This window comes from Pseudorca crassidens, chromosome 3, assembly GCF_039906515.1.
Source record: "Pseudorca crassidens isolate mPseCra1 chromosome 3, mPseCra1.hap1, whole genome shotgun sequence".
NCBI classification, from domain to species: Eukaryota; Metazoa; Chordata; class Mammalia; order Artiodactyla; family Delphinidae; genus Pseudorca; species Pseudorca crassidens.
The window spans coordinates 47858532-47871495 of record NC_090298.1 but is presented as its reverse complement, the minus strand read 5'-3'; the positions used below and the strand labels follow the sequence as shown (position 1 = coordinate 47871495).

Below are 12964 nucleotides of genomic sequence, written 5' to 3'. Positions count from 1 at the left end.
GATAAGCCTAGACTGAGAGGTGAAGCAGCAGGTTTTTTTTTTTTTTTTTTTTTAAGAGCTAGAACAAACAGTTAATTCTCACTACTATCTTATTCTATTTAACTTTACACACATTTCTTTGTATGGAAACAAGAACTACACATCTAAGAAATATTCTAAACCCCGCAACAAAGTGGATATTGTGGAAGTTTATCAAAAAGTTAATGTTAATTTTAAGGTGACTTTAAAGATGTTTGGTGACAACAGGAGGATAGTTCAAAAATAAGTTAATTTGTTATACAACAAATGGCTTCTCTGTTAAAGTGTTTGGTCTTTATGAAGATAAATGAGACATATAATTTTTTAGGCTGTCATGGGGCAAGGCAAATTTAAATTTACCTGATAAGAACCAACAGAAGTTTTCTATTGAAGCAGCAGGTTTGAGGGCCAGAGAAACTTGTCAGTCAGGGTAGTAAGCTAAAGGGCTGAAATGGGACAGTGAAGGCCTCTGTTCTTCTCTCTATATTCTTCCTTCCTCAAAGTCCTCATTTATCTGTAGGTCTTCAACTTCCCCAACTCTACCCTGCCCTTTTCATCTAATATTTTCAACCATGAGTCACCTCTATTTGGATGTTTCACTGTCAGTCAAAGGCTGCATATCCAAATTCCAACTTCTTTTGGCTTTTAGCATTTATGAGGAATAAGTCCATTGACTTGGATAATTCTGAAATACAACTATAGCATAATATTGTCCCCATAAGATACATAAACACAAACAGTAGAGAATATCAAAGTCACATTGGACATGAGATCCTAGGGGTTGGCTAGGCTCATGTACAAGCTGGATGACATTCTCTTGCATACCAGCCTCCAAGGTGGGAGTTTTAAAATTTTGCCTCATCAAAATTAGAAACATGTACATGGATCTTTGGAGTTGCTGGTAAGGAGTCAAAACCATAAATCACCCATGGAATCTATGTACCTAGGATTTTAAACCAGCTACCTTGGTGATTCTTGTCTCTAGGATCTTCCTCTTTGAATCCTATGTTCCTTGGCCAGACAGATGTTCGTTTAAAAAATATTGTTTTTCTATCATATCACTTTCTTAGATGTAGAGAATTATACTTAGCCATAGCAACACAGAGGCATGGCTGTGATATGCCAGAAACTGAACTTGTGTCCAAATATGAGAAACCATTCAGTTAGGTCCTTGCTAAAGATTTTCTTAATCTAACTTCAAACTATAATGGTGTGATTGTGAGGTGGCAGGAAGTGTGTGTGCACGTGTGTGTGTATGCGTGTGCACGATTATAACACAAGGCATGGGGTATGGATTGTATTGGGTTGGCCAAAAAGTTCGTTCGGCTTTTTCTGTAACATCTTATGGAAAAAACCCGAACAAACTTTTTGGCCAACCCAATATCTTCCCAGACTCAAAAGGGAGAAGCAAGAATGGATAATCCTTTAACAATAAGACCTACCAGAATAGTAGGTTCAACAGCAAATTGTATAGGTTAAATTGAAAACATAAAAGTTAGCTATTATATCGAAGAGTACATACCTATAAGAAATACACATAGATAAAATGAATTGAATCCATCTTTAGGAGATGAATAACTTTTTTTTTTGTTTTTGGTTGATCTGGGTCTTAGTTGCGGCAGGTGGGCTCCTTAGTTGTAGCATGAGGTCTCCCAGTTGTGACATGTGAACTCCTAGTTGAAGCATGCATGTGGGAGCTAGTTCCCGGACCAGGGATTGAACCCAGACCCCCTGCAGTGGGAGCATGGAGTCTTATCCACTGCACCGCTTAGTTTCACTTGCTCATTCATTTATTCATTCAACAAATATCTGTGGAATGTCACTATGTGCCAAGCACTGTACCAACCAAATTTATTTATTTTTCCTGCAAGTGTATTGCAACAGTATCCCTAACTGGTTTTCCTGCTTCCACTCCATACCGACACCCATTCCAATCCATTATCCACACAATGGCAAGAGTGCTGCTTAAAAAAACCTATTTAAGATCTTGACACACTCAAAACTTTTTAATACATTTGCAACAAATTCAGAGTAAAATCCAAATCCTGTGGCTCATAATGTGGCCTCAGAAGCCCCTTTCCACTCTGTATTCAACCCCATCTCCTCTTCTCTCCCTTTCATGCACCCCATTCCAGTAACGCTGGCCCCCTTCCCGTATTCCCTGGACGTGGCAAGTATGTGTCCACCTCAGGCTTTCACATGGGCTGTTGCTCCACTGGCGTGGAAGGTCCTGCCTTAGACAGCTATCCCTCTATTCCACTCAGATTGTCTCCCCAATGTCACTTCGTCAGACAGAACTTTCCCGACCACCTGAGCCAAAACAGCATCCACTCCCTCCACCCTCCTCTCTTTCTTCTTCTACTTTTCTTCCCAGCACCCAATTACCACCTGATATATTATATATATTTTTATGTATTTTAGTTAGCTTGTCATCCCTTTCCCCACTAGGATGTCAGCTTCTGGAAATGAGAACTTTGTTTTATTTACTTCAGTATTTCAGTGATTGGAACAGTGCCTGCCACATAGTTGGTACTCATACATACTTGTTGAATAAATTAATGAATGAATATAAATTCTCTATTTCTTTGGCACATTTATTTTTTAAATACTGAAATAAAAATATTTTTCAACAGTTTCAATGAAATAGTATGGTTTTATGTTTTCCATATATTTTTATCATTTCTTCTTCACCCATACCCCAAAGAATATGATGTCCCTATTAGTGAATAGGGTTAATACAACCTCTGGGGGAACATTTCCTAATAGAACAGTGACATTACAGACCAAGAGCCATGGAAATCAAGTCACAGATATTACAACTTTTAAGAACCTTGGCAAATAGACAGTCTTGATGGCTTAAATGCCAACAAACACAACTGAATGTAGTTGTAGTACAATCTGAAAGGCTCAAGTTGAATGTAGGAACTGAGTGACTTGGGTTTCAGCAGAGGAGTTCTTTCAAAATGACCCATCCAACTGGCTGGGAGACCTTTCAGGCAGCAGCAGAACTGCATGTAGCAGTCAGGAGTCCCCTGGGGAGCGAGGGCACCACTCCCAACTCTTCCCTACTGGGCATGATTGAGAAACACAGCTTCCAACCCCACAATATACTTGGGGCCTATGTTGCTTTCTTGCACCATAGCTTGGAACTTCCTAATATCAGTGACAAGTCAGGTGGTGATGGTGAAACTGCCCATTCTCAATGTGCTAATACTCACTTTATAAAGATGTTCTGAGGCTGAGGCAAAGCTTCTACAGGATCTTGATGGCCTTACACTTATATATGCCAAGAAGAGTATGAACAGCACTTTATTAAAATTGCTTCCACTGTGAATGTGGAAATAATTTTTTTTTCTTTTTTTTGTGGTATGCGGGCCTCTCACTGTTGTGGCCTCTCTGGTTGCGGAGCACAGGCTCGGGACGCGCAGGCTCAGCGGCCATGGCTCACGGGCCTAGCCACTCCGCGGCATGTGGGATCTTCCCGGACCGGGGCATGAACCCGTGTCCCCTGCATCGGCAGGCAGACTCTCAACCACTGCGCCACCAAGGAAGCCCTTTCCTCAGGTTTTTATGAAACTCATTCCTAGGAATGATCATTTGGATAAACTTATGAAAGGTTTCTATCCTTCTCCCCCCTCCTGAAATGTGTCTTTGCATAAATATAAATGTGAAACTCTACTTTACATTTGGAAAGTATCCTTTTTGATTTGTGAAGGCATTAGTAAAAACCGACCAACTAAGCAATCAAACCAAAGCAAACCAAACTCCACAGGCTTTGGCAGCAGAAGGTATAGGTTCAGTTCCAAGTTCCGTCAATTACTGGCTGTGGGACACTAAACCTCTCTAGTTAAGCAAGTCACTTAGTCTCTGAAGTTTAGCTTCCTCAGCAGTAGGATGGGATTATCCATATTTGCATATCCATATGGTTCTGAGGATCAAATGAGATAATGTGACAAAGCTTTGCAAGCAGCTTTACAATGGTAAGGACTGTAATTTATTTCTTAGAAGTAGTGGGTAACTCTTTCCAAAAAGGAACTGAGTCAACTTACGATGTATTTATATAATACCATAGAATACATAGAAAATAAATGTAGAAAAATGAAATAATGCACCATTATATTCTTTATAGTTGTTAATCTATCAAACAAAAAAGTAAACTAGCATTTTTTTGTGCTTATTCAACTGGGGTGCCCATGGATTTGGAAGGAAGGTTGTGGTATGCTCAGGCATGGAGCTGTAGAATCCGCGTAGGACTGGAACTGTAGAATCCAACTGTAGAATCTCCCTCCTGCTTCAATTTTATTTGAGCAAGTTAAAACATTTTTACATTAAAACAAAGTTATATATTAATTTTGTTAATTGAGTGTTTACTATGTATCAGATACTGTTTTGGGAACTGCAGTACAGTGGGAAACAAGAGGTCCTTGATCTCATGGAGTTTATAGTCTAGACAGAGCAATCATTCACAACTGGATCAGGGTCAATACTCTTTATTCTGCTGAAATGCAATTCACAGGTAACCAACCTACACATAATTAAAATTAACATTTTTTTATATAATGATGAAATAAAAAGGAAGTAATTCATAATAAAGCAATATTCATTTCAAAATTTAAATAAATACCTAAGCATGATTATATCAGAAAGATATAATGAGATAGGCAAGTACTTGCATCTACTTATAAAAATTAATTTGGGGGACTTCCCTGGTGGCACAGTGGTTAAGAATCTGCCTGCCAATGCAGGGGACACGGGTTCGAGCCCTGGTCCAGGAAGATCCCACATGGCGCGGAGCAACTAAGCCCGTGCGCCACAACTACTGAGCCTGTGCTCTAGAGCCTGCGTGCCACAACTACTGAAGCCTGCGTGCCTGAAGCCCGTGTGCCTAGAGCCTGTGCTCTGCAACAAAAACCACCGCAATGAGAAGCCCGCACAATGCAACGAAGAGTAGCCCCCGCTTGCCACAACTAGAGAAAGCCTGCATGCAGCAACGAAGCCCCAATGCAGCCAAAAATAAATAAATAAAAATTAATTTGGATTGAAGAGAAGTAAAGGTAAAGTCAACTGAATATTCTTGTCATTCTTCCCTTATATTTGACATTTGAAATAAGGACTAAATAAGTATACAGCACCTTTATGCATAATTCCCATGAATTCAAGAGTTGCAGATACAGGATGACACAGATACATGTCTCAAATACCATTAGCTGCGTTGCCATTACTGATGCTCTTGTGACATGGTGAGAAAGTTTTGGTACAATCCCAAATGGGACCGGGTATGATATTCCTGGAAACTTCAGTGTGTACTCTAGCCGGCCAAAACTACTTTTTATTTTACATGTAAAACAGAGTTAGGTTCTAGGCTCAGATAATAACAAACAGGTTATTCACTTACCTGAATGTCCAGTGGACAATAAAAAGGCATGTAGAACATGGGCCAATTGTAGATTGTGTGGCCTGACTTAAGCACCAGAAGACATCTAGCTCCCCTGACCCCTGCCCACAAAAATACCAGTACTGGCCTTCCTACCTTTTAGAAGATCAGAAAACAACCTCAATGCCTAAATGCCCCAAATGCTCCCAGAAGCTGGAACCCCTTCATTTGACAACCATCATTGTAGAAGTAGAAAAGAAGAAAATAAGTAATTCTAGTTACAGGTAAGTGCTCAGAAGGAAATAAAACAGTACAAGAGTAGGGTGGGCGTGTCAGGCTTCTCTATACAGGAAGGTCAAGGAAGGCTTTTCTAAGGTTGGCAGCATTATGAACTGAGACCTGAATGGTGAGATGGAGACGGCCTTGCAAAGAGCTGAGGAAAGAACATTCCCAGCAGGGGAACCAAGCGGACTGTGAGGTTTGAATGGAAAGAGGACCACTGTGGCTGAAACATAGGTCAGAAAGGTAGAAAGCACTGGCATTTTAGGGCAGAGAGAAGGTGAGCAATTTCCCAGTTGATTTATGTGATGCTGAAAGACTGGTAGATGATCAGCTGTCTAATTTAAACTACATTTACAAAGACTGTCTTTGTGGCCTCTGATATGTAGATCATTGGGAGATACGCCTTTCCAGAAAAAGGAACTATCTTGTCTTTGGCTCATGACCAACTCTTGGGAAAATGCTCAGGAAGCAGGGCATGATGTCTTGTACCAGATCACAGTTCCACCACTGTGGCAGGCGCTGACAATCCCCAGATGGACAAGGCTCTGAAATTTCTCCTTCTGTCACTTGTGCCCCATGGGTGTCCCTTGCCAAGGACAAGCAATATTTCTTCCATGGAGTTTAGAGGTCCAAAAAAAAGAAAAAGTTCTGATAAGGATTGGAAGTAAAAAAATATCTTCATTGCTTTTTTCTGATGACAAAAGTAATACATATGTATCATCTCAGGAATTTTTGGGGCTTTCTAAAATGCAGCTAAATACATATCTAAGGCAGCAAATGCAGCAAGAGTATTAACAAAGGGTGAGAATCTGATCCTTTCCGTATCTCTTACTTATGATATCTCATCCTGAATGGTTGCTGAGGTGATGACATATGAACTTTGAACTTGTAGGCATAGAGTGGTGACCTCATTTATCCCTTTGAACAATTGCAAATCACACCGTCAATTCCTAGGGGGAAAATTCTGAGCAGCAAAATGAACTCAGAGCCCTGTGGCATAGGACTGAAAATTTCAGTCAGATCCAAAAAACAAAGAACTCAATTCCAGGGAAAGACCACTCTACCAGAAGAACAACACAGGAAGCTGAATGGGGCTCTTTTCCAGCTCTTTGTTGTTCTTACACGCTGTCGACACTCCCTGTGGCCAAGAGCTCTTATCTAGTTTTTACATGTCCCTCCACTTGAAGAGGCTGTCCCCTCGCTTCCTTTCACTACCCACTTCTCCCAGTCTTCGCCGCACCACCAGGTTCACGGTGCACTTGGAAGGACGGACAGGGATTTGCCTCTCCAGTCCAAGCGGCTTTCGGTCACTGAATTACACACGTTCATCGACCCTTCTGCGGAGACTGCTTGCGTGTGCGCGGGGTGGGCGAGGGTGGGCCGCGGACTCCACCCCTGGCGGTTGTGAACCTACTGCCGCTCCGCAGCAGGAGGTCTCGGAGGAGACGCCCACCTCCCCCTCCGTGGGGCCCCGGCGGCCCCGCCCCTCAGTTCCCGTCACGTGCCGCCGCACCGCCCAATCAGCGCCTGTAGCGCGTGGGCTCGGGATTCAAACTGCGGCGCCTAGGACTCTCCGGGATCTGCGTTGGTGTGGCCGCGGCCGCCGCTGCGTGCGGGCCATGGAGCACTGCATCGTGGGGCCCGGGCCATACCGGGCCACCAGGCTGGTGAGTGTGCATACCGGGATCTGGGCGAAGCGAGGCCCCGGCCTGAGTGCCGACTGCGTACTCGTCAGTCTTCGCTTCTCCAGGGCAGGCCGGGCCCGGGTCTGGAGGCGGGACATGTTTCGGGTCGGGCGGCGGTATTCTGGACGACGCTCAAAGAAAGGCTAACCGGGCCTGGGGTCCAGCCCGTCCAGGGTGGGCGCAGCTTCGACCCCGAGACGTTGGCTGGGTTCTCGCCAATCAACGGCGCCTCCCTGTTTAAAGCGTCCGGAAGACCAGGGTGACACCCCTCTCCCCTCTCCTGTCCTCCGGAATCCAACGCCCCAGTCCGTAACTTTAGGGCCACCCGCCGCCTGGAGCGTGTCTCCGTCCCGAGTGTCACTTGTGGTGACACTTGAGGTTCTTTCTAACGGTGCCCAGAACAGAGGTGGATCGCCCTGGCCACGTTTCCGGCTCCTGACGTTTCTTTTTCTGTGAGCACCGACCTAAATGAGGAGGGTGGGCCCGGACTTAGGGTTTGAAAGAGCCTTTGCAGACCCTGGTCCAGGGTGCTGACTGTTTTCCTGGGAGAAGAGCTTTGGTAATCAGAGTTCTGAGGCGTACTTGATTTCTTTGTGACCTGGAGCAAGTGATTTTAGCGATTTCATAATGGAGTAAGTGGCGATAATTTGGTAATGTCTAGAGTAAGTTTTAGACAACTTTCTATGAAAGCTTAAAGGTGATTTGGGAGGAAAGGACTGCTCTCCTTGGTCTGTCAACACTTCTCTGGCCCCAGCTAACTTGGGAATTAGGCTCCTTGTTCTATGCACCCTAAGGGATATCCAGGAAAAGGTGAGAACAGGATGGAAGGAGTTATCGTAGTCATCTTTGCAAACAATGTACTACAGACACCCATAATGATTCATTCATTGAAAAAAAATTCAACACATATAAATTTAGGTTTTCCTTTGGACCTGCCTCTAAGAGGTATGGATGCTGGTAGCAGGGAACAAATAGGATTTTATAAAACCTCTTTTCATATCTGCTTCCACTTCACAGTTGCCTCTACCACTTGAAACCATCTGGGGTCAAGGCTATTGGTAGGTCCATCTTTTTTTTTTTTTTTTTTTAACATCTTTATTGGAGTATAATTGCTTTACAATGGTGTGTTGGTAGGTCCATCTTTAAGGATGAGATACAGGTTGTGCCTTATCAGGGACTTTCAAAAACTTTACTATTCTTTGTGGAGGGAAAATAACACTCCCCTACTGCCAATTTATTCACAGCACTAATGCAGGGGAAATAGAGAGAGACTCTGGATCTTGGGGTAACCAGTTCTCATTCTTCCAGCTTTAGACTAAAAAAATAAATTACATGATAATTGGAACTGTTTTTTAATCTCATTCACAGAATTGTTTGAAGTACCACATTTTATAAATGCAGAGTGCCTATGTGAAAGGCATTCTTGATTCTGAGTCACATTAAAATATTATCAAAGGAATTTACAAAGAAAAGTACCCTGTTCTTCAGAAGTCTTCAGTCCCCAAGAAGTGATATTTGAGTCAGATTTAGCCAAGACTGATCAAGTTAAGTAGAAAATTAAATATGTGAATAATTAATGAAAATACCTAAATATCACCAGAATTTCCTAGGTAGTCAATTCAGTTCTCAACTTTATTCTATTTGAGAATCTTGATCGTAAACTAAGATTTTTGAAAACACAGAAAACAATAGCCATTTTTTTAAGTGAATATTACAGATTTATCAGTGATCTCTGTAGTCATTACAGGTACTTTCCCCTCATTGTAAAATCTCTGTTTCCCTGAACATAATTCAGTTGTGCTTTACAGCTTTAATCAGTTAAATCATAAAGTTTGTGATTAGTCTTCTGTACTTATCTGCCCCAGCTTGCCTTTCCTCCCTGGCTCCCAGCTTAGCATTTCCATCTTCTCCCAACATCATCCTGAACCTAATCTTCAGGAAAAGCTTGGGAAAAACCTATTGGTACACAAAGAGCAGGCGTTTACTTCCTCCTTTCATGGCTCACTATACTTTCTCAAACCATGTACAGCTCCATTTTCTAAGACACCAAAGTCTTATCTGAAAATAGCATTTTATGAACTAGGTAAATTTCTATGCCCAAAATAAAATGACAGACACTGTAAGTCAATTCATGGTGAATATGGAAGCTAATTAGCAACTTATTCATCTTCACTGAAATAGCTTTCATTTTAACCCACATATGAAATAGTTCATTAGTTAAAAAGAAATAATGAGAGGGCTTCCCTGGTGGCAGAGTGGTTAAGAATCCACCTGCCAATGCAGGGGACACGGGTTCAAGCCCTGGTCCGGGAAGGTCCAACATGCCACGGAGCAACTAAGCCTGTGCGCCACAACTACTGAGCCTACGCTGTAGAGCCCACGAGCCACAACTACTGAGCCCACATGACACAACTACTGAAGCCTGTGCGCCTAGAACCCGTGCTCTGCAACAAGAGAAACCACGACAATGAGAAGCCCTTGCACCGCAACGAAGAGTAGCCCCCGCTCACCACAACTAGAGAAAGCCCGTGCGCAGCGATGAAGACCCAACACAGCCAAAAATAAATTTTAAAAAAAAGAAAAAGAAAAAGAAATAATGAGAAAGACAATTGCTTTTTCTGAAACTGCTTAAATCTACTGATCCTTTCTTTGAACTTAGTTCTGAGTTGTCTGTATCTTCTGATGCAACTAGTAAACTTTAAAAGACTTACAGCCATCATTGAATCTGAGAGTTTGAATGGACTCTAAAGATTATGTAGTCCAATTCCCTCATTTTATTGAGGTGTAAAGGGGTGAACTGACTTGACCAAGTTCACACTGCCAGTATGTGGCAAGTACATCTAGATCTAGCGTTCGTTTGCCTCTGAAGTCCCTGGCCAGGTGCTATATCATAATACTTTTGATATTAAGAAGTAAAGAAATGGAATAAATATTCAAGAGAAAAGAATAGGAAGCACATTTCAACACTCAGTATTTGTCACGTTAAGCAAAAATAGTTGTATGATTTTTTTAATATAAATTTATTTATTTTTATTTTTATCTTTGGCTGTGTTGGGTCTTTGTTGCTGCATGCTGGCTTTCTCTAGTTGCGGCGAGTGGGGTCTCCTCTTCCTTGTGGTGCGTGGGCTTCTCATTCTCTTGTTGCGGAGCACTGACTCTAGGCGCATGGCCTTCAGTAGTTGTGGCACGGGGGCTCGGCAGTTGTGGCTTGCGGGCTTTAGAGCGCAGGCTCAGTAGTTGTGGAGCATGGGCTTAGTTGCTCCGCGGTATGTGGGATCTTCCTGGACCAGGGCTCGAACACCGTGTCCCCTGCGTTGGCAGGTGGCTTCTTAACCACTGCGCCACCAGGGAAGCCCCAGTTGTATGATTCTTTATGCCTTAAACTAGGGGTTTGAAATAAACAAAAAATGTTTTTTAATCACAAAACAAATCTGTTTTGTCCCCTTTGCTATAAAGATTGTCTCGTAATACGTCGTTGAAACAATCACATTCTCAAGCTCTATCTAGTTCTTTGTTGACGTAGGATATTTTCTTTCTAAATGTTACTGAGGATAGTGAGTTATTTTAAAGGTAACTTTTTCTTTCTTGGCAGAGTAGCCAAATAATGACTGAATTATTTTTGGAAATACGTGGGAGCAGAGATCACGGTCCTTGCTAGGTTTTGAAAATCTAAAGTGTCTCATGGATTGAGTAAATATCCTAATGTTAAATGCTATTAAAAATCAAAATAAATAAATTAAAAATTCTTTTTATGAGTTTTTCTAAAAAAGAGATATGAGGCTTTGATTAGGATGTCTTCTTAGAAAATTTCTAGTGTAAAATGAAAACTAGCTATCACCAGAATAGCTAAAAAACCAATCAGAATCCTAATAGATTTTTTCCTCCCTGTGTGGGGATGCATTGAGTAGAAAGCTCATACAGAAGAGTAAAAGTGGAGGAATTAAAAGGTTTTAAAAAAGATGACTATAGGTGACTTTGACCTACCAGAAATTTAAATTTAGTATTAATAGACTGTAATCACACCAGTGTAGTATTGTTTAGGAATAGACAAACAGCTCAGTGGGATTAAAAAAAAAAGAGTTCAGAAACAGAATCAAGGACTTCCCTGGTGGTGCAGTGGTTAAGAATTTGCCTGCCAGTGCAGGCGAGCCCGGGTTCGAGCCCTGGTCCAGGAAGATACCACATGCCACGGAGCAGCTAAGCCCGTGCACCACAACTACTGAAGCCCGCGCACCTAGAGCCTGTGCTCCTCAACAAGAGAAGCCACCGCAATGAGAAGCCCACGCACTGCAACAAAGAGTAGCCCCCGCTCGCCACAACTAGAGAAAGCCTGTGTGCAACAATGAAGGCCCAATGCAGCCAAAATAAATAAATAAATAAAATTAATTAAAAAACAAACAAAAAACCAAAATAAAAAGTTAAAAAAAAATAATAAAGTAAAACATTAACAGTTTCAAAGTTCGTTCATAGCTAGCTATTAAAAAAAAAAGAAAAACAGAATCAAGAAAGGTAGTATGTAAGGTAGCTTACTATTTCAGTTTAGTGAGAGAAGGGTAGCATAATTGACTCTCCATTTGGGAGAAAATAGAGTTGGAGATCTCCTCCCCACAACATAAAAAATTTCAGTTGAAGATTCAGATATTAAAATCCCTGTAAAATATTAAAAGAAAAATTTGATAAGTATTTTTAATATGTCAGGATAGGGAAACTTTCCCAATTGAGGGAGTAAACCCTGAAGCTATAAAGATAAGAAGATATATTTGTTTTCTTAAAACAATATAATCATCAGTGAAACCTTTATATAACTAGAGACCAAATAAACAAATTGATAAGTCAGGGGAAAACATTTCTAATATATTTGAAAAAGGATTAATATTCCCTATTTATATTCATTCAATACGTATTTATTAAACACATGTACTGTATGTCAGGCACTGTCCTCAGTTGTGGGGATACTGAACTGAGCAAAATAGAGTAACTTTCCTGACTTCTGTGCACTTAGATTCAAATTCTAGATTTAAACAGTTCTTAAAATTAAGTAAAAGATAGAGAAAGACAACCCAGAAGAAAAATGGCAAGTCTCAAATGAAGAAATAAAAATGACTGAAGATAAAGGCAGGAAAATACAAACAAAATATAAAGATACCATTTCTTGTGTGTAGATTGGCAGACAAAAGAATGATAATATCTAGGAATGGCCAGAGGTAAGGCAGCAGGCTCATACAGCATTGCTGGGAGTGTGAATTGCTACAACTGGTTTAAATAAGCTGATACCCTTTAGAAATCTGTTCTCAAAAATAAATAAATAAAAGGATTGATACATTAGGTTATGTAAACAAGGATATACTTGTGAAACAACAAACTGGAAACAGCTGCATGCCCATTAGTTGGAAAATGGTTGAATAAATTATGGAACTCATTCACTCATAAAATGGGCTATATCTATAGGTACTGACACAAAAATATCCTGGTATGTTTAATGCAAAAGCAAGTTGTAGGATAATATGTACAATATGGTTGATCTCATTTCTTCAAAAAGGAAGCAAACAGCGACAGTGATAATAAACAAAATACATACATACAAAGGGAAGGATTCTATATATGT

At 41.1% G+C, this 12964-nt stretch overlaps 1 protein-coding gene across 1 annotated transcript in view; it reads left to right on the top strand.

The window, feature by feature from the left end:
• Nucleotides 1–7226: 7226 nt before the first annotated feature.
• The window catches only part of DEPDC1B (DEP domain containing 1B), a 107810-nt gene continuing 102072 nt past the window's right edge, over nucleotides 7227–12964 (top strand). The window contains exon 1 of the mRNA XM_067730755.1: nucleotides 7227–7341. Coding sequence (XP_067586856.1) covers nucleotides 7294–7341 — 48 coding nt within the window. The 5' untranslated portion in view covers nucleotides 7227–7293. The remainder of the gene's footprint in view (nucleotides 7342–12964) is intronic.